Source organism: Rhamphochromis longiceps, linkage group LG7 (genome assembly GCF_057381845.1).
Source record: "Rhamphochromis longiceps isolate RC_006_pf linkage group LG7, R_longiceps_female_GT1.1, whole genome shotgun sequence".
NCBI classification, from domain to species: domain Eukaryota; kingdom Metazoa; phylum Chordata; class Actinopteri; order Cichliformes; family Cichlidae; genus Rhamphochromis; species Rhamphochromis longiceps.
In genome coordinates this window covers 71525694-71547940 of record NC_140563.1, presented here as the reverse complement: position 1 = coordinate 71547940, position 22247 = coordinate 71525694, and the positions used below count along the sequence as shown (strand labels likewise).

The 22247-nt window shown below is 43.4% G+C and overlaps 2 protein-coding genes across 4 annotated transcripts in view; one reads left to right on the top strand and one right to left on the bottom strand.

Moving 5' to 3' along the window:
• Positions 1-18005, top strand: part of LOC146666995 (sodium channel protein type 4 subunit alpha B-like) — a 60730-nt gene extending 42725 nt beyond the window's left edge. The window contains exons 28-31 of one of the 3 annotated variants that reach the window (XM_085415152.1): positions 85-700; positions 830-974; positions 12632-12703; positions 13625-18005. In XM_085415152.1, coding sequence (XP_085271278.1) covers positions 85-700; positions 830-974; positions 12632-12703; positions 13625-13747 — 956 coding nt within the window. In that variant the 3' untranslated portion in view covers positions 13748-18005. Of the gene's footprint in view, positions 1-84; positions 701-829; positions 975-1698; positions 2725-12631; positions 12704-13624 lie in introns of those variants that run through there. The other 2 variants (XM_085415153.1, XR_014912837.1) reach the window with 2 other exon arrangements.
• Positions 18006-19242: 1237 nt separating this feature from the next.
• Positions 19243-22247, bottom strand: part of LOC146666993 (sodium channel protein type 4 subunit alpha B-like) — a 45468-nt gene continuing 42463 nt past the window's right edge. Inside the window, exon 24 of the mRNA XM_085415148.1 lies at positions 19243-19840. Within this exon, the coding sequence (XP_085271274.1) occupies positions 19739-19840 (102 nt within the window). The 3' untranslated portion in view covers positions 19243-19738. The remainder of the gene's footprint in view (positions 19841-22247) is intronic.

The following is a 22247-nucleotide window of genomic DNA, read 5'->3' as shown; positions in this document are numbered from 1 at the left end:
TTGAACATTTTTATGAAGCACTTTGGTGTACCTTCGGTCTTAAATGTGCTATACAAATAGTTGTTGTTGTTGTTGTTGTTGCAGGTCTCTTCTTAGCTGACATCTTGGAAAAATATTTCGTCAGTCCCTCTCTCTTTTCTGTTATGCGATTGGGTCGTTTGTTCACCTTATGTGGAGCATTCCCTCACATTCGGTTTGCCAGAAGGATCTGGATGCTGATTATGGGCTTTGTGATGTCACTTCCTGCCCTTTTCAACATCGGCCTGCTCTTCTTCCTAATTGTGTACACATTCTCCATCATTGGGATGTTTAACTTTGCCTACGTGAAGCATGAGATGATGATCGATGACATGTTTAACTTCAAGACATTTGGAAACAGCATCATCAGCATGACTATGATCACCACGTCCTCGGGGTGGGACGGCCTGTTGAGTCCCATCATGAACACGCCTCCAGACTGCGACCTGCGATTACCTGAGCCTGGTAACTGCGCCAACCCGACGGTGGGGATTGTTTTCTTCAGCTCCTACATCCTCCTCTTCTGCCTGCTGGTGATCCACCTGTTCATCGTTGTCATCCTGGAGCTCTTCAACACAGCGAGCCCTGAGGACGCTGAGATGCTGAGTGATGATCACCTCCAGATGTTTTATGAAACCTGGAGGAGATTTGACCCCAGTGGCTCGCAGGTCATACAGTACAGGTGAGACTGAGCTCGGTGACGGTTTCTAACCTTAACACTAATCAAAAATGGTTCTGCACTATAATGGACTCCACTGTAACAGTCTAATAGTCTCTAATGGACTTTAATATTTTCTAATGTGTTCCCCAGTGAGCTGGCAGACTTCTGTGATGGTCTCCAGGATCCTTTGAGGATTCCCAAACCAAACACCATAAAACTGACTCACTTGAATCTGCCTCTGTTTCCTGGAGACCAGATCAGCTGTTTGGATGTTCTGCGCACAATTACTACACAGGTAAGGTCACCTGGGACGGGCTGCCAACATTTTGATATGTTTCTTAAACTCTGTTTGCTTAAACTAAAACCACTCTAAAGTCTTCTCCTTAAATGTTTACTGAAGAATTTTAGGTTTCCTCTTTATTTTCATCTTGTTAATCAACCAAAGACCCAGACATTCATTTGAAAGCCTGATGCTTAGCCTCGTCCACCCCAGCTGTAAAACTCAGAAACCAGTCTTACTTGTTATCATCTATCGTCCACCTGGGCCTTACACAGAGTTTCTGTCTGATTTCTCAGACTTTTTATCTGATTTAGTTCTCAGCTCAGATAAAATAATTATTGTGGGTGATTTTAACATCCATGTAGATGCTAAAAATGACAGCCTCAGCATGGCATTTAATCTGTTGTTTGACTCAATTGGCTTCTGTCAAACTGTAAAAGAACCCACCCACCACTTTAATCACACTCTAGATCTTGTTTTAAGTGGGAAGAAAACCTCCGGGCCCAAACAGGCTGAGGGAGGTGTAGCCATGTGTTGCTACCAGGTAGGCATGACTAAAGATACGCTGAGGAAAAGAGTCAGAGATTATATGCCTACTGAAGGATATACCCTGGTCAAAAAAACAACACCAAGATTCCTCACAGCATTACTGGTGGCAAAAGCATTGCCCTCCAGAGTAAGAATCTGCTTAGATACCATGGTACTAAAAATTTTTGTATAACGTTTAATCTGAATTTAGAAGCAGAAAATTAGAGGTCATCCAGGTCTGATGAAGACCCTTGAGAGGTTGGTTCTAAACCATCTGCGCCCCCTGGTGTTGTCTTCATTGGATCTGCAGTTTGCTTACCAGCCTGGCATCGGGGTGGAGGACGCCATCATCGACCTCCTGCACCGAGCTCTGACTCACCTGGAGAAGCCTGGAAGCACTGTGAGGATCATGTTCTTTGATTTCTCCAGTGCTTTCAACACCATCCAGCCACAACTTCTGAGGGACAAGCTGGAGCTATCAGGAATGGACCACCACATGTCCCAGTGGATACTGGACTACCTCACAGGACGCCCACAGTATGTGAGGACACAGGGCTGTCTCTGACACGCTGGTCTGCAGTCCGGGGGCCCCACAGGGAACTGTGCTGGCACCGTTCCTCTTCACCCTCTACACTGCAGACTTCTCCATCAACTCCCCACGCTGCCACCTACAGAAGTTCTCTGACGACTCTGCCATAGTCGGCCTCATCACAGGTGAGGACGACTCAGAGTACAGACAGCGGACTCTGGACTTTGTGGACTGGTGCCAGCAGAACCACCTGCTGATCAACGCCAGGAAAACCAAGGAGTTGGTGGTGGACTTCCGGAGATGCAGACCCACCACACTGACACCGGTGAACATCCATTGGGATAGTGGACTCCCACCTGGTGGGAGTTATGGGGTGTCTGGCCCATTGTGGATAGGTACCTAGGTGTTCACCTAAATAATATATATATATATTTTTTTTTTTTTTTTTTTTTAAATGACATCAGAAACAGCAGTATGCGACATTACGTGATGGCAGAGCTTCAGTTCATCCTTTGTCATTTTTTTTTTTTTTAATAAATAGGACAGGGGGAATGAATGAGAGAGAGAGGGGGAGAGAAAGAAAGAAAACCCAAGGGGAGAAGAGACGGTGAGAAGGGGGGGGAAGAGAGACAAAAAAAAAAAAAAAAAAAAAACTCCTGGGTCACCTGTATGGAGAAAAAAAAAAACAAACAAACAAACAAACAAACAGAGGAGACAGCAAACAACAAAGAGCAACATAATAATAGAGAAAACAAAGCACCATCACAATAAACTAGCTAGTCATAGATATCAGTATTTACTAAGTAATAAACGATATTGTGCAGCACGCAAGATAGACAGTGCACAGTGTGCTTTGAGGTAGCAGCCAAGAAAGCTTTAGTCCGCGTCTGTGAATACCCATGTGTGCATACCTGTGTGGATCAGCATGCTTGCATTCCAAAGGTTTCTCCATGTAATGATCTGCTAGGGAGTGTGGGGGGGCCACAGCCCCGTCCTCCAGGGTGTGAAGCGGGTATGGAGGAGATCAAAACTCCAGACATCCAGAGGCCCCCAGAACACAAGAGACCATGGAAGACCAACAGAGGGGCAGCCGCGCCACTGTTCCAGTAAGAGCTGAGGAGAGTCCCAGATGAGGGCTCACCCAGCAGCCGCGGAGCAGAAGCCAGGGGGGGTTGCAGTGACGCGCCCGTGAGCTCCGCCGGCCCCCAGCTGCGCCTGAGTGACCGAGCCCTAGGCCGAGAGGCCGGGGGCACCCCACCTCCAAAGGGGCCCGAGCGAGCCCCAGGCCCCAGGCCCCGACAAGCGGCCGCCAAGGAGTGAGCCGGTGTGTACCCGGACGCCCACCCCCAGACACAAAGAACCACCAACACACCGACACCTGAGGGAGTCCGCCACCGGCAGGGGAAGTGGTGGTGGGTGGAGATAGGCCTCCAAACCTTGGAGGGCCTGAGGTGTCCCCAGAGAGGTGGCGTCTGATACCCAACCTGACATATAGACACAGACATACAGGCACACACAGACACAAACATCCATTCCCACCCTCATGCTCTCATATGCACTCACTCCACACTCAACCAACGTGGAGACAGACATAAAGAGACGCTGTACACACAATCACACTCCCCAAGCGTACTCTACAAACCGGGTCTAGGTACCCTTGCCCCTGGAGGGGGGAATTGCACCCAGACCCAGGTGGTGTTACCCTTTTCCCTGCGGTGGGGAGAGGCAGACCACCCCGACTCCGCAGCAGCAGGGAGGCCCCACACCCCAGACCGCAGTCGGACGGCCAACTCCTCCTACTAGCCCTCCCGCTCCAGCAGGCCGCAGAGAATGGGGGTGGGAGAAGACTCCAAACCTCCCTCCACCCGCTCATTGTAGTGTTGATGCATATGTGTTCTAAGGTGCAATTAAAACCCAGGAGGGCATGGAGCTACCTGCCAAGGAGCAGCAGGTAAGCGCATAGTCCCTCCTGCTAACCCTCAATGTCTACGTGTATTTAAAATTGAGAGGTGGGCAACGACGTCAGGGGTGAGGTATACACCCTGATGGTGATTTGGACTCCGTGATTGTGCCCACCCCCAAGATCCTATATGTATGTGTAATGAGAGTGTGAATAATGTGAATGTCTAAGTTGTGGGATAAAATTGAGGCAGAGGCAGCCAGAAGGGGACAGGGGGGGGGGGGGGGGTAGCCTCCTCTGCACCCTGGTGACATACCCCCACTCCAAGGCCCTGCATGTGTGGGTGGTTGTGGAGGAGCGGGAAGAGGGAGGCAGCTGGAGATGGGGAGGGAAGGAAGGGAGGGGCAGGTAACCCCTCCCTGGGGCCAGCTCCCCCGCTGACCCCAGTAGGCACTCCCACCCTCCGCGACCCGCCAGGGAAGGGGGGCCCAGGCCCATCAGACCGGGGCCCAGTGCAGTAGCGCCCCCCGGCTCCACAGAGCCCTGGACAGTCCACCCAACCCCACCACAGAGAAAACTGCACCCACCCCACCAACCACACATCTTCCAGACTACATAAGACGGTAAACGCCCAGGCTGAGATCTTCCTCCACCTCTCCTGTATCTCCCCCTCCTGCAGAGAGTTCCTGAGAGAAGAAAGCTCCTGCCAGATGTGACCATCCCCCCCACCAGTTGAAGAGCCCCCCAGGCGGCTCGATGCACCGGCGGCACCCTGCTCCAGGGCCGGGCCCCCATGCACCCACCCGCCCACAACCCCGGCAACACACCAACCAGGACCCGAGCCCCCGAGGCCCGGCCCGGGCCCCCGCCCAGAGACGGAGCGCCCCCAGAACCTCACGTCCATCCCGGACCCACCCAGGGGCAGCCAGGTTGCCAGGTCAGTAACCCACGTCCGTCAGCACAGACCCTCCCCTAGCCCCGCTGCACGCAGCTGCGAGGAAACAGTCACCTGAGAGCCAACAGAGCCCTCAACCGGACGTGACCGCTACCCCGGGTTGAGCCCCCCAAGGAAGATGCCTCCGGGGAACCCCCCGACGCCCTAAGCCTGTCCCTACCCCCTCACCAATCACAACAGTGAAGGCGGGACCAAACTATGACCCCCCACCCCCACTAGGTGATGGAGCTGATAAAAGGGGCCCAGAGCAACTGATCTGATGTGGTGGCAGAGGCTGTGTCAAGACTAATGTAATCTAATAGATAATTTCTATATTGGTTAGAATTAAGATTATTTTTATTTTTCCAGTTCATGAGGACTGTTTTCTTGGCTATGCATAGGGCAGTGAAGATCATATGGGCTATATTCTTTTCTGAAGTGACATTATCTAAGCTGCCCAACAAACACACTAAGGGGGAGGTTGGAATGTTACATTTCAGACATTTTGATAAATCTTCACATATCTCGCGCCAAAACTTTTGCACTGGTGGACAGAACCAAAGAGCGTGGATGTAATTGTCTGGTGTATTGCCTTGACAGTGTGAGCAGTTGTTGGAAGATGTAAAGCCCATCTTGAACATCCGATGACCTGTATAGTGCACTCTATGAAGTATTTTGTATTGTATTAATTGCAGACTGGGATTTTTAATTAATTTAAAAGTTTTTAAGCAAATCTGAGACCAGAAGTTTTGGTCTAGGTTGACTGATAAATCTGCTTCCCACTTTGCAGTAGGAAGGGATATTGATTCATCTAATTTAGAAAGTGTTCTGTATATTTTAGATAATAATTTGGGGGATTTAAGAGTAAGAAAATGTGCCGCACTTAGTGGTGTTTGTAATTCAACTTGACTGAGGTTAAATTTCTTTTTTACTATGGATTTAATTTGTTGATATTCTAAAAACCTTGTCTTGTTGATCCCATATTGTTTAACTAGTCTGTCAAATGGAATAAATTCTGTTCCCTCTAATATATGTTCTAAGTATTTAATTCCTTTGCAACTCCATTCTGGGAAATTAATCATATTATTGTTTTGTAATATGTCAGGGTTATTCCAGATAGGTGTACGTTTGCATGGGATTAATGAAGACTCCGTTATTTTTAGAAACTCCCACCATGCTGTTAGAGAAAAGCTGATGTTGATACTTTTAAAGCATTCATGTCTTTTGATGTTTGAGCTAATAAATGGTAGGTCTGAAATCTCTAGATCCTTGCATAGTGCCTGTTCAACATCTAGCCAGGGCTCAACTAAGAAGGTATGTTTTAACCATTCTGAGATGAACTGAAGCCTGTTGGCTAAGAAGTATTGGTGAAAATTAGGCAGATCTAATCCTCCTCTATCCTTGGTTCTTTGTAGCGTTTTTAAGCTAATACGCGGGGGTTTATCTTTCCAAAGGAATTTGGAAATATATGAATCCAGAGATCTGAACCAATCTTGTGATGGTTTGTTAGGGATCATCAAAAATAAGTAATTTATTTTTGGCAAGATCATCATTTTTATAGTGGCGACCCTTCCCATGAGTGATATGGGTAAAGATTTCCATCTAGTCAGATCGCCTTCTACTTTCTTTAGAAGTGGGATGTGGTTTAGTTTAGTTAAGTCTGAAAGCTTAGGAGAGACATTAATACCTAAATATTTAATATTTCCGGATTGCAGTGGGGCAGAGGAAGAATTATGGAAGGAGCAGTTAATGGGGAGAACTGTAGATTTTGGCCAGTTAATTGAATAATCTGAAACTCTTGAAAACCAGTTTATTAAAGTAATTACCTCAGAGAGGTTGGTTTGTGTGTTTTGCAGAAAAAGCAACACATCATCCGCATAGAGACTGATTTTATGTTCTATGTTCTTACATTTTATGCCCTTAATTGTTGTAGCCTGTCTAAATGCTGCTGCTAGAGGTTCGATAAAAATTGCAAAAAGTGAGGGGGAGAGTGGGCATCCCTGTCTGGTGCCCCTCAGGAGACAGAAGCTGGAGGATGTCTGGTCATTTGTTCTGATACGAGCCGTTGGGGAATTGTATAATATTCTTATCCAGTTTATGAAAGAGTTTCCAAAACCAAATTTGTGTAAAGTTGCGAATAAAAATTTCCAATTAACTCTGTCAAATGCTTTTTCTGCATCTAGAGATAATATTATGGCTTCGATGTTTTTATCGTATGAGTAGTCTATTAAATTAAGTAATCTACGAGTGTTTGTTGAGGAGTGCCGACCTTTTATGAAACCAGTTTGGTCAGGATGAATTAAGAGGGGGGTCATTTTCTCTAATCTCTTTGAGAGAGCTTTGCAGATTATTTTAAGGTCTACATTTAAAAGAGAAATTGGACGATAGCTTGAGGGAAATAAAGGGTCTTTGCCTGGTTTTAGCAGGAGACTAATGTTGGCAGAATTCATATTTGGTGGTAGTCTGCCCTTTTCCTCGATTTCCTGCAACATGCTGTGGAATACTGGTGCCAAAATTGTCCAGAATTCTTTGTAGAATTCTGCAGGGAAGCCGTCTGGACCTGGAGCCTTATTATTGGGCATACTTATCAGGGCTTCCTGGAGTTCACTTGGCGTCAGTGGCGAATCCAATTCCATTGCTTGACTGTCTAGTAATTTTGGAAGAGTTACGTTGTCAAGAAACAGATCAATTTCATTTTTAGATGGGTTTATTTGTGGTGAGTATAAAGTTTCATAGAAATCCCTAAAAATGTTGTTTATTCTTCCAGGATCATATATTGTGTTCCCCGATAAATCTTTAGCAGCACATATAGTTGTTTTTTCTTTATTTATTTTTAGCTGGTTAGCTAGAAATCGACCTGATTTGTTACTGTGTTCAAAATTCTGCAAGCGAAGTCTTTGTATAAGGAATTGTGTTTTTTTATTAATAGTTTCATTTAATTCTAGTTTTGTTTTGCATATTTTGTTCAATGTTTCCTGATCTTGGTGGGACGCGTAGGCTTCTTCTAGTGATTTGATGTTTTTTTCTAATTCCTGAATATTTTTGTTTTCTTCTTTCTTTTTGTGTGATGAGAAAGAAATTATTTTACCTCTCATCACAGCTTTCCCTGCTTCCCATAGAACAGAAGCAGATATTCCGGGAGTGTCATTAAAGTCTAAATATGAAGTCCATTCCTTTTTAAAGTATTTAATAAAGTCTTCATCTTTAAGTAGTGATATATTAAATCTCCAGTTTTTACTTGGCGTAGTATTATTCTTGTGCATTAGTGTTAAAGATACAGGAGCATGATCGCTGACAGCTATAGGATGAATCTCAGTGTCTGAAATGTCACACAGCAGTGAGCTGCTGACCAAAAAATAATCCAGACGAGAGTAGGAGTGATGAACATGCGAGAAAAAAGTATATTCCTTACTGGTGGGGTGAAGAGAGCGCCATGCATCGCAAAGACCAAAGTCGTTCATATACTGTTTGATTATATTTGTGGACTGCCAATTACGCTGAGTTCCTGTTGTGTTGAGCCTATCCATTTCTTCATTTAGTCCAAGGTTGAGGTCACCGCCAAGAATGAGTGTGCAATCAAGGTGTTCAGAGAGTGCACTAAAAAAACCGTGGAAGAATGAGGGTTCATCAACATTTGGACCATATATACTAACAATACATAGTTTTTTGTTCAATATTGATAGTTTAATAATTAGAAATCTACCCTCTGGATCTATAACTGTATCGAGTACTGTAAAATTAACATTTTTATGTATTAAAATTGCTACTCCCCGTTGTCTAGAATTATAACCGGCTGCAAACACGTTAGGAAACTCAGGTGTTTTAAGTTCATTTAAACCTGTGACAGGTTTGTGAGTTTCTTGTAATAAAACAACATCTGCCTGTAGTTTTTTAAGCTGGTTAAATATTTTTAACCTCTTTCCTCTGGTGCCAGCTCCATTTACATTCCATGTGACAAACCTCAGCATGCCCATAATTGTGCGTGTATGTTTAATGATGTATGCTGGGTGTTTCGTTTAGACAGGTGGAGAGAGTGTGGAAACATCCCTTGTTTGTAAATAGAAAGAGAAAAAGAAGTGTGGTGAGAGGCTCCATAAGTCTGACTATGTGTGTGAATATTCACTAATATGAACAAGCGTGGCTTGCTTATGTGTCCTGCAAGTCTGTGCGTGCTGTGAGGCTGTTGTGAATGTGCTGCCGTTGAGCTGATGTGTTTGCGTGATCGTGTTGTGAAAATATGGAGAAATAGAGGGTGTTGTTTGTAGGTGAGTGGGGAAGTAGGTGACCACAGCAGTGAAAGACAAGAGAAAGAAAGAAACCACATGAAATGTGAGCGACAACAAAAAAAAAAAGGAAACGAAACGGAAACATTCCAATTAAAGCAATGACGGAGGGTGACGGTGTTATATCTGCTATGACATCCTACTGATATTACTAGGTTAAACACATTTTAAAGGAGAAAGTGTGAATGAATAAGAAAAGAGTGTAGCGGGTTCTTATCTGGAGTGCAGTCAGTATAACCACGGTGTGGTGCCGGGGTCGCGGTACAGCTGTCCGTCCACGTAGAGCCGGTCCACAGCGATGACAGCACGGGAGCCTTTCTGGATAAAGCTACGTCGAACTGGGAACAGGACCTTGCGTCGTTCCAGGATCTCTTTGGGGAACTGGTCGTTCACGCTGAAGTCCGTTCCTTTCAGCTCTCTGCCGCGACTCTTCACCTGTTCCTTTTGTTTGAATTGGCTGAATTTGGCCACAATAGGCCGTGGTCTCCCGGTCCGCGACCGCGCGCCCCCCAAGCGATGTACTCTATCGAAGTCGATGTTCTTTACGGTGTCCTCCGGCAGCTTCAGGTGGATTTTAATGAAGCTTTTCACCGTTGCCTCTGCGTCCTCTCCGGCAGTTTCTGGAATACCAGAAAACACAAGATTATCTCTCATGCTACGGGCTTGTAAATCGATAACGGACTCTTTTATTTTTTTATTTTCAATGTTTAGCTGGGTCACGTTATCGGTGAGAGATTTAACCGACTCCCGTAGCGTGGCATTTTCAGCGGCAAGCGTTTCCACCTGCCGCTGGCTGAATTCCAGGGATTCTCTCAGAGATTTAAATTCCCGGTGTAAGATCTCCACCAGGGACAGCCTCGCATCGAAACTGGACAATCGCTTGTCGATGGACTCCAGGATTTCTGCGATGTCTTTGCCGGCAGGCGATGTTGTACCGGGGGAGTCTGCCTGGCGACTTCTCTTCGATGACGGCGTCTCGATTTTGGCCGGGGAAGATGCACTCTGGGCCTTATGCATTACTAAATCTTGAAAACAGCGGTCGATGTAATCTTGGAGAGCGTCTAAACTCTCCCCGTTGTCCTCCAGGGTGTTAGAGATGATAAAACAGATGTTGTTAGTTATATGACAATTGATTAGTATATTTGGTAATACTGAAGCTTGGAAAACCTTTGTTAAACTCTATGCTACCATTTGCTTTTTCTCCGCCAAAATCTCCGGCGTCTGACGTCACCTACAACATCACTTCCGTCACTTACCTCTAATAGTTTAACCTGTTCACCTAAATAATAAACTGGACTGATGCTCTTTACAGGAAGGGTCAGAGCAGACTCTACCTGCTGAGGCGGCTGAGGTCATTTGGAGTCCAGGGAGCGCTTTTAAAGACCTTCTATGACTCTGTGGTGGCATCTGTCATTTTTTACAGTGTGGTATGTTGGAGCAGCAGTTTATCGGCAGCTGAGAGGAAGAGGTTGGATAAACTCATCAGGAAGGCCGGCTCTGTTCTGGGATGCACCCTGGACCCAGTGCAGGTGGTGGGAGACAGAAGGACTCTGTCCATCAGAGATGTTATTTTGGCCAGAGTCTCCCAGCCCATGCATGTAAATGTTGCTGAACTGCAGAGCTGCTTCAGTGACAGACTGCTGCATCCTCGATGCATGAAGGAGCGTTTCCGCAGGTCCTTCCTCCCTGCAGCTGTCAGACCCAGCCAGGCTTGTTTTCTATGAGCCTGGGCCACATAAACCAAACCACAATCGAGCCAGATATGGCATGCCATCGCATAAACAGTGCCAGCTATGCCAAGCCTGGCCCATATCTGGATGACACACGTCTTATCATGCCAGAAGTCAGCCAGCAGTGCCGGCTTGATGCCAGATCCGGGCCAGACCTGCTTGCTATGTGGGAGGAGGATCACACTCCTCAGCCTCCCTGGGAAAGTCTATGCCAGGGTGCTGGAAAGGAGAGTTTGTCCGCTAGTCTAACCTTAGATACAGGAGGAACAATGCGGTTTTCGTCCTGGTCGTGGAACACTGGACCAGCTCTTTATCCTCTGAAGGATACTTGAGGGTGCATGGGAGTTTCCCCAACCAGTCCACATGTGTTTTGTGGACTTGGAGAAGGCATTCGACCGTGTCCCTCGGGGAGGTGCTGCGGGACTCTGGGGTGTCTGGCCCATTGCTACGGGCCATTCGATCCCTATATAACCGTTGCAAGAGCTTGGTTCGCATTGCCGGCAATAAGTCGGACTCGTTCCCGGTGGGCGATGGGCTCCGCCAGGGCTGCTCTTTGTCTCCGGTTCTGTTCATAATTTTTATGGATAGGATTTCTAGGCGCAGCCAAGTGGCGGAGGGCTTTCACTTAGGTGGCTTCAGAATCTCATTTCTGCTTTTCGCGGATGATATACGACGAGGGTATACGACTGTGGAACTCTCTTCATTATAATTTAAAGAATTGTATAAGTTTACATTGTTTTAAAAAGTGTTACATGCTTAAAACGATAACTCAATATGAAGAATGCGAATGAAATTGGAGTTCATTGAAAAAGGATCCTTTATAATTTTTTGTTTTATTTATTTAATTTTATTTTTCTCCCTGTTACTATGTGGAGTGGTATATTCTGATTGTAAATTTGTTGTTTGGTTTGGGTTAGGACCGGAGAGAAATGTTAATATTAGTTTGTTCCCTGATTTTTGGTGCCCACTTGTAATATAAGTTGGATTGTAGATAGGGGGCAGGGTTTAATAAGAATATTTTCTTCTTCCTGCTCCTTTTCACACATGGTTGTAGTGCTTTGTTGATAGAAAGTGTGGTTGGTTTGTTTGATCTGTTATACCAAGTGTGAAATAAATAAATAAATGAAATGAAATGAAATGATGTGGTTCTGTTGGCTTCATCGGGTGATGGCCTCCAGCTCACACTGGAACGGTTCGCAGCCGATTGTGAAGCAATGAGGATCAGCACCTCCAAATCTGAGGCCATGGTTCTCAGCTGGAAAAGGGTGGAGTGCCCAGGATGAGTTCCTGCCCCAAGCGGAGGAGTTCAAGTATCTCGGGGTCTTGGTTGCGAGTGATGGGAGAAGGGAGCCGGAGACGGATTGGTGCTGCGGCCGCAGTGATGCGGGCGCTGCACCGGTCCGTCGTGGTGAAGAGAGAGCTGAGCGTAAAAGCGAAGCTCTTGATTTGCCGGTTGATCTACGTCACTCATGCTCATTGATCAACAGCCACTGATCAATGAGTACCTTTCAAAGAGTGCTTGGAAAAGGCCGCAATTGCACCTAAAGGCCAGCGGCCACTCTTTCAGTGATGAGGATGTACACATCCTGGACTTTCCTTTTTAATAAATAAATTTTTCCTTCAATACAGAAAACTTTAAAGGCCTTCTTAACCTCACCTAAGGACAAAAAAGGAATCATACTTATGGTGGCCCAGGTGGCCTGTTGATAAACTATAACTATTGCTTGTATTATTCTTATTGTGATTTTTGATGTTGTTGTGTTTGCAGGCGTTTGATGAACCAGCAGAGGTGGATGCCCTCAAAGCCAAACTGGATGAAATAGTCAGGATTCACAGCCAGGTTCTATTCTATTCTATTCTATTCTATTCTATTCTATTCTATTCTATATATTAGTGAACTTTAAAAACACATCATTGCAACAGATTTTTTGCAACAGGTTAATGAGAGAAAATAAATTAAAAGTCAGAGCTTCAGGTTTGATTTTATTCAGCATGAAAAAAATAGTTGTCTCAAACTTTTCAGCTGGACTATTGAAACACTTCAGTGATTATTCTTTGGATTATTTACATTTACGCATTTTAATACTTTTTAAGTTGTTTTTTAAGAATACTTTTAGACACGCCTTTTCACGTATTTGCTGTTTCCCAAAACCTAGGCCGCATCCTTCGGAGGACCCGGCCTTTGTGGGCTACGTGGGCTTGGTCCTCAGGAGGCCGGTAAGCTGGAAATGAGCGGCTGTGAAATTGGACAGTCTAGCCTTCTTGATTTGTTCCCGCCCTTACTTCCGCATATTTCTGGTCGCTAGCACCACAGCGTGAAAACGTTATAAAAATGGGCCCAAAAATGTTGCTCTTTTTCCAGGCACTTTCTAGAAAGATTATTTTAATTATAAAAAAAACTCTATGCAAATGCCCAAAGCCCTTCAACACAACTGCTATAAAAATTTAACTTTTGCTCCACTAGATTTTCAGAACCTACCATAAAAATAAGGGACTGTCCTTTTTTGTAAGAAATCTTATAAATCCAGCAGGGGATCAAATAATTATAGCCCCACTGTATTTTAGATGGTTGCTGGGTCTCAATAAAGCTTAAGGAACACACTTGCAGAGAGGTCACAGACACATAACTTACCACTATTTTTTTTAAAATCAATCAGGCCAATTGAATCTTTAAATAACTAAGGACACTGTGCCAAAACTAACTAGGTCAATAAAACTACATGAAGCAGAGATTCTAACTGGTGAGTCCCGTTTTCCACAGGTGTCACGTGAATCAACCACCACCTCGCCAGCACAGGAGGAGACAGACATGATCCAGAAACATGTGCAAGGTGGAGATGCTGAGCAAATGGTAGTCCAGGCTGTGGGCAGAGAATTACAGTGAGATGATAATCTACTTCTACCTCCTTCCTTCGTTCTCCTGTTAGTGAACTCGACTCTTCTTCTGCGAGGACTCAGTGACACCAGATCAGAGCAAAATGTGTAAGAAAAATGTGCAAGTGTGCTTCTTCTCATTCTCGATGATGCCAAAGATTTTTCCCTTCTGACAGTTCGGTTTGTGTGGGGGCAATTACCTGAGACCCACATAAACACCAGTTATTTTACTAACACTTATTAACCCTTATTATGAGTTATTATTGTGACAGGAATAAAACCAGTTCTGCGTATACAAACAAACATTATGTTAAACTACAACAACAAAACTACCAAAGAGAGGAGAAGAAGGAGCTGAAGCTGATTTTATTACATTACGAACTTTGATTATATGATTTATAGTGAAATAAAAAATATTTCCATCCATCCATCCATCCATCCATCAGTCCATACTCTACTGCGCGTCCTCCCCACCCAAACCTCAGCCGAGAACATTTCTGAAACCTGAGAGCAGTGTTGCCAACTCCTCAGTAAGGAAAATCGCTATTGGCTGTCCTAAAAGTCGCTAGAAGTCGCTAAATGACGTCATTGCCTAATTTGCATAATTGGTCATGCTAATGTAATTGTAACCTTCACTGTTGGAGAGAGAAATAACATTGTGGAAGAGACATAAAGTGAGTAAAAAACATCCTAAAGGCATTTAGAGTTTATTTAGAACTACAAATTAAATTTATTTTAGCAATTATTGTTTTTTTAATGTCACAATTCCAACCCTGCTCCTTTACCCGGGCTTGGACCGGCAAAAGTGACCCGAAATAAGCACTCTGGTGGAGTTACTTTGTGTGTGTGTTTATAAGTAGTTTTAAACCTTGTGATCCACAAAACAGCATAAGAGTAAAAGAGTAAAAGAAGAACTGACTGCGTTACAGCACCCGCTGCTTGTTGAGAGTAAAAGCGATATGCGACTTTTTTTAGAAAAAAAGTCACTAAGGGGTCTGAAAACTCGCTAAATATAGTGACAAAGTCGCTAAGTTGGCAACACTGCCTGAGAGCACTGCGTCAGGTTTCTGGACTTGCTGAAGCCCGTGCTCCAGCTCCACCCACGGTTTGCCTGGTTTTAAACAAAACTTTTATTCTTCGGGACTTTTTCAGTTCCTGTGATCTGGATTTTCTGTGACTGAGATGTGTCTCAATGAGTCCAGTGCTATATCTGAACTTTTACCAGTCGATTGTTGCTATTTTAACTCACCATGAACGTCGGGCAGAGGTGGAGGCACAGGATTACAAATGGAAGCAGTGCTATTATTAAATTCTGTTCTTTTGAATTCTTTTGGCAACAGAGAAAGACTGGACTCAGAGTGGTCAAGCTCCAAAAATGATCTTTATTTTACATTTCTGGAAATGGAGACCCGTCACACGAACACACACACTCTGGTCTGAATTCTTTGCCAGCTAAATCCGTATATATATTTCTGCACTGCATCACACCGACACACAGTTTACTTAATACGCCTGTGCAGCTCTGCACTAAAACTTCCTGTTCTCTGCAAAAGCAGTTTCCTGTCAGTACTCTGTGACATTGTGCTCAAACTGGCGTTCTCCTAGTCTGGCCTCTATAAAACAATATAAACAGAAAATAAGCATTAAGAATATATATTTATATCGTAACACTTTCTACAGCCTTCGTTCTCCAGCTTTGAACTTACCTCGTTTGAGGTGAGTCGCACAGACCCGGTTTTCTGCGCTGTCATCTATCGCCCCCCGAAATACACTAAGAATTTCATAAATGACGTTTCTGATTTTTTTTAGCTGGGATTATGCCCAAAGTGTTCTTATTATTGGAGATTTTAATATACATGTATGTTGTCCTGATAAGCCACTGGTAAAGGACTTTTTAAGCCTTATTGACTCTTTTAGCCTGGTACAGTCCGTGCCTGGCCCTACACATGAGCACGGACACAAACTGGACCTTGTCCTGTCATATGGTCTGCCTGTCACTAACTTGGAGATTTGTGACTGTGCACTCTCATATCATATGCCTGTGTTATTCAACATTGGTTTTACACATACTGCAGTTAAACCTGGCGCTCCTGCTTGGCGCTGTCGGGTTATTAACCCCTCCACTGCTGCGCAGTTTTTTTGCTGCTTTTAATCAGCTGACTTTGTTTCCTCTGACACAGAAGAGCTTAATTCCTGGTTTTATTCTTGCTGTCAAACAGTCTTGGACTCTGTGGCTCCTTTAAAAACCAGGCAGCCGAAGGCTAAACCTGAGCCTTGGTTTAATGAGAGCAGTCGGGTTGTTAAGAGGGAATGTCGTCGAGCAGAACAGAGATTGAAAAAGGATAAACTGCAGGAGTCATTTCAAATTCTCAAATTCTGCTGGCATCGCTACCAGAACACTGTTAAAGAGGCAAAAAGGGAATATTTTGCAAATATTGTTTCTTTCGACAGTCATAACCCACATGTGTTGTTTAGGACCATTGACACTGTTCTTGATACTCCACTGAATGTCTGTTTGGAAGTTTCTCCTGATATTTGCAATACTTTTCTGAGTTTTTTTCTTGAACAGGTTGGCACCACCAGGGCTCTGATCAAAGCTCCTGACTCTGACCCCTCTGTCTCTGACATTCTCCACTTTAGAGGATGTGGTTCACCATATTAAGCCCGCAGGTTCCCCTCGGGATCCTGTCCCCCCACAAAGACATTTTTCCTAGTATAGGCAGTATGTCCTTGACATTATTAACAGCAGTTTGTCTTCTGGTATGGTTCCTGCAAATTTCAAACATGCAGTAGTGCAGCCACTGCTTCAGAAACCTGGCCTTGATCACAAGGTATTAGCTAATTATAGGCCTATTTCCAAGCTGCCTTTACTTTCCAACGTTTTAGAGAAAATTGTTTTTTGTCAACTGAAGTATTTTCTAGATGAAAACAGTATCCATCCTTAGAAGGCATGGGACCTCTTTTCATTGTTACGCTGATGACTGCCACATTTATTTGCCACTAAAGCAGAAGGATGGCCTCTCCATTAAACCTCTCTTGGCATTTCTAGATAACAGTAAAACCTGGTTGGCCTTAAACTTTTTATTATTATTATATTAAACAATAATATTTTAAACCTGTTATTACTGACAGCCAAATTAGAGCAGTGAAGTCCATTTTTTATCATGTAAGGCGACTGGCAGGTGTGAAATCTTCTTTCTGGGCAGCACACTGATCCATGCTTTTATTTTATCCTGTCTGGACCACTGTAACTCCCTTTATGTGAAGGTCAGGCAGTCGTTGCTCTCACATCTGCAGCTGTTTCAAAATGCCGCTGCATAAAATGCATCGTCACATAATCACCAGTTAACAATATGCACCTGAGGCTACAGTCTATCCTGTTGATTAGCACACACATATGATCTTTCGTTCACGTTTTCTGACTCACTGACCTTAGGATTTTAGGTTGTTTAAGTTAAAACTTCAAAATAACTGCCTGTGGGGATTTCCAAATGGACTTTAGTTCAACTAATGTGTTTCTCAAAACATTCAAATGTTTAATATCTTTCTCAGAATTTTATTGTCTTTGTCCTTCAAACGCTCCTCAGTAACAGAACATATGGCAGTGTGCTTTTCTGGTCCCAATGTGCTCATGTGGCATGTCTTCACGTAGTCTACTAACACAACTCACCTTCAGGAAGTATCCAATCCGATTATATGAATAACACCTACATAGCAGACTGCATGATTATTCGATTGATTGGTTATTCTTCATGTAACTGTTGCTTTTTTGTGTCTGTTGTGAACCATCATCTTATATAATAATGTTAATAAAGGTATATATTAAAATATTCTAATATACTAGTTATTAAAGCATTTGTATTTCTCTACATCATAGGTGTCAAACTCTGGCCCGCGGGCCAAATTTGGCCTGCAGCCTAATTACATTTGGCCCGCGAAGCCATGCCAAATTACAATTAGAGCTGGCCTACTGGTATTATACAGCTAATATATCTATTGTTTAGTATTAAGCTTTGCTTGTTCCATATTCAGTTTTTCAGCAAAACGTGTTTGAGTCCATAAGAAAAGATTCATTCTTATATCTGGAGGAAGTTTTTTTTTCAATAAATATTAATGTTAGCCCGCGACTTTGTTCCAGTTTTGAATTTTGGCCCACTGTGTATTTGAGTTTGACATCCCTGCTCTACATTTACATGTATTTTTAAAAAAATGTTTGTAAACACAAGTCTAACTCACAATAAACACATGCATATGAAAACACGTGCTTTGGATTTTGTCTGAACTGCCTGCCCCGCTCTGTGGGTTCCAAGCCTCGACTGACTGCTGAAAGTGTCAGGGTGGGAAACACACGGAGAGCAGCAGCTCAGGTTTGTTTAGTTCAAACTAAAGCTTAATAGATTTATTCTGGATTTCCTGTTATGGCAGCTGCCATGTACTATAATAAGTAGACAGTCAGCTTATTCAGAGAAAGTGCAGCAAGTGTTAAATGTGAAAGTTCATGACGGCACGATAAGAAAAAGACTGAACAAGTATGGTATCTTCCAGTGTTGGGAAGGTTACTTTTAAAATGTATTCCATTACAGAATACAGAATACATGCCCCAAAATGTATTCTGTAACGTATTCCGTTACGTTACTCAATGACAGTAACGTATTCTGAATACTTTGGATTACTTAATATATTATCGTGCGTTTTACAACAACGTGAATGTACTATTGCTGTGTGATTTATTACTATTACTGAAGGTCCGCGACTCCGAACTGTAGTAAAGGGACCTCTGACTAATACGGCGGGGTCCCTGTCGGCTCGTAGCCAAAAACTAGCTTTACTTTGTTGTCTGGGTCAACTTTGCTAGCAGAGACAGAGAGAGGCGTTGAAAGGCTGCTCCAACAGAACTTATTGTTTCGGAGGAAAACACGAACACGGTGTACAGTCGAGTCTTAATAGCTTACTTACAGCTGGGCTCGTCAGGCTCTCTTCTTGGCTGAAGTGGTTATTATTATATTTACATGCTTCCAGCTCCCGTTTTTCCTCGATGACAACTCGTACCTTTCCACTCCCCTTTTTCTCCCTCCTCGCGCTCACAGACACATAACGTGTATGGCAGTCCATTCTCCCTGCAGCACGGACTACACTGCCCATGATGCTACATTCTTTAGAGCTATGCTTGTAGCATTCTGCCTGTTAGCTTAGCACAACAACAACAACAGCGAAAAGGCGCTCTCTCACCCAGGAAACACACAGTCGCAGAGAGAGAGAGAGCGTCGCCCTGTAACCATGGCAACCGTAACGCTGCCGCCTGGAACGAAAGAACGTAGCTGTCAAACAAAACCCAAACAGTCCTGACCCGCGACAATATGAAACAGGAAAGTACCGCAGTGTAATCCATTTATTTCAACAAAGTAACTGTATTCTGAATACCACCTTTTTAAACGGTAACTGTAACGGAATACAGTTACTCATATTTTGTATTTTAAATACGTAACGGCGGCACATGTATTCCGTTACTCCCCAACACTGGTATCTTCTCTCTAAAAGAACACGACTTAGGTTTGCAAAGCTGCACCTGACAAATCCCAAGACTTCTAGTACAACAAAACAGCCTTACGGACCTGGGATTCCCATTTCTACAGACGCTTGACAACACAGTGAAAGGGAGACTGCGCCTGAGATGGCAGCTAAAAAATGTTGTCATAAAAAATGTCCCATGTTGTACTCAAAGTCAGGGCCGGGACAGAAAGGGGTGAGAGAAGCCAAGCTACTGGAAGTTTACCACCAGAAACAGTGTTTTGGAAAGTAGAAGCATGCAGCACACAAGCATGCAGCACACAAGCATGAGCGGTCGTTCTCTTTGCTTAAGGAATCCAGGTGAGTGACTGTCTTTTAAAAGATTGAAATCATTTCAGCAGTTGAAATTGCAAGTTACAGCTGTCTGCTTCACATGAAGGATGACCCTGTGAGCAGGTAATACAGTTTTATAACACAACAAAAACAAGTATTATTATCTCCTCTTGGGAATGACGCAGCTGGTCCTGCAGTCAGCCGATTGGATCTTCTCCTGCACTGCATCCACCACTGATGTCGTCTGCATCTGCTCCTTTTCCTGGAAAAAGGAAAAAAACACCTCACTCCCTGATATCCAGCCTGTTGTTTCTACTTATTTTCCAAGTCCGGGAAGTTCTGGCCCAGAAAAATATCCCCCTGACTCTAACCAGTAATGATGTTTGCAAATCCCTCTGCAGCTCAACATGTCACTCTCAGTAATTCAGTTTAATCACAGCTCTGAATGGACTTTTGACCCTCATTGCACAGTGCCAACTCTTAACGAGCACAATTCCAATGTTTATATAAAACTCACACAAAAACAGCTTTATTTAACCATTTTATTCCTAACAGCCTACAAGAAAAGTGTGAGACTACTTAGTCAGAAAAGAAGAAAAACAGCCAACGAGAAGTGACGCAGAGTCCAGTTCAGCTTTATTTATATTGATCCACGTCACAACAATACTCGTCTGAAAAAGCTTCACCCAGAGCCGACAGTATTAGAGACACGAGACAGAAGGACAGCTGACAGCTGGGTTAAAGTCATGAAGAGACCCAGTTCACATCCATGTTCGACTGAATATGTGTGAAGGTAGAAAACCACAAACAGGAGCAGCAGCTGACCTTCCTTCATTAATGAGTAAACAGCAAAAACACTGTTTTTAGTTTATGTTTTGTCTTGATTTACTGAATTTAGTCTAGTTTCCATTTGTTTCCACAGTGAGTTTGATCCTTTCAGTTTAGATTCTTGCACAGGGACAGTTTCCAGTGACCTGAGGGTCATTTATAAAAGCAGGAAGGAGCTGACAGAGCTCTTAAGATCTTTGTCTATGAGCTGTATTCATGTTTGTGTGAATATAAAGTTAGACTGCTGTAATGGAGGGTTCCAAGCAGAGGGGGCATACTTAATTCATTTTTATTTTCAAATCATTTGCATTTCTCTTTGTTTTCATCTCTCCTAAATTCTAGTTTTTTGTTTTTTTTTGTTTGAACATTATTTATTCATTTATTTTATTTGTTTATTTTTGAATGCAATTTAACAGTTCAGCAGGTTCAGGTGGTTCTAATCTCGGTGTTTCCAGGTGACTTCTTCAGTCTCGGCTGACTCCAAGTTTCCAACCTCATAAACAGTAATGACTGACTATTGCACCACTGAATGGACAATGGGCTGTGAGGTCAGTGTCTTGGTCATTAATATGCAAAATGTCATGGCCATTGACCAGGGGTGGAAAGTAACGAATTACATTTACTTGCATTACTGTAATTGAGTAGTTTTTTCTGTATTTGTACTTTTTAAAGTCATTTTTCAAGTCTGTAATTTTACTTTTACTTAAGTATATTTTTTTAAAAGTTTTGTAGTTCGCTACGTTTTCAATCACACCCTCTACTGAGTAAATTAAAAATAAAAAAAACATTGCGCTTCGGAAATACTGCAGGGAATGATGGGTAGTAGAACAAATTGGCGTTAAGGTCACGTTAAAGATGGAGTTTAACTGCCACTGCACTTTAATTTGTAAAGTTTTTCTTTTCACTAAAAAAGAACTACTTTGAGATTTATATCCCACTGTCTTTTTTTGCACTACTCAGAAGCGGCTGTCCTCCTGCTGACAGAAACGTAACTATGTAACTTTTACTCTGAGTACATTTTAAATGAGCTACTTTTTACTTTTACTTGAGTACATTTTTAGACAGGTAATTTTACTTGTACTTGAGTAAAATTTCAGCAAAGTAATAGTACTTTTACTTGAGTAAAATATTTTAGTACTCTTTACACCTCTGCCATTGACAATGGAGCAATGGTAACTGGTAATTCAGGGTCACCTGGTCCAGCCCTAACTATATGCTTTAGCAAAAAGGAAAGTTTGAAGCCTAATCTTGAAAGTAGAGATAGTGTCTGTCTCCCGAATCCAAACTGGAAGCTGGTTCCACAGAAGAGGGGCCTGAAAACTGAAGGCTCTGCCTCCCATTCTACTTTTAAATACTCTAGGAAGTAGGCCTGAAGAGCGAGAGCGAAGTGCTCTGTGGTTAAGTCAGTTTATTCATTGAGGGCAGGGCCGGCCCGTGGCATAGGCCGTATAGGCAAATGCTAAGGGCGCTGTCCATCAGGGGGCGCCACGCCAGTGCCACAAATGTTGAAAAGAAAAAAAAAAGTTGGTACTATTATTTCTAAATACAAAAAATAATCCCACGTTAATTAAAATGCAAAGTAAAGCTTATTTAATAGAAATATTATTTGTTACAACATTACGCCCCCCCCCTCCCGGCACGGTGCGCCCCCTCCCTTCCCGTATCATGGTTCCTTTTGGACGTCACCACATCAAAAAATCAACACAAGATGTCAAAACGGCCAAAACTGTCAGGTGGCCAGGGAAGAAAAAAGAGAAAAGAAGAGGAGGAGAAACGAGAAAAAGAGGTAACGTTAGCCTACATGAAATTATTTGTCTGAATGTGATAGTAACCTAAATTTT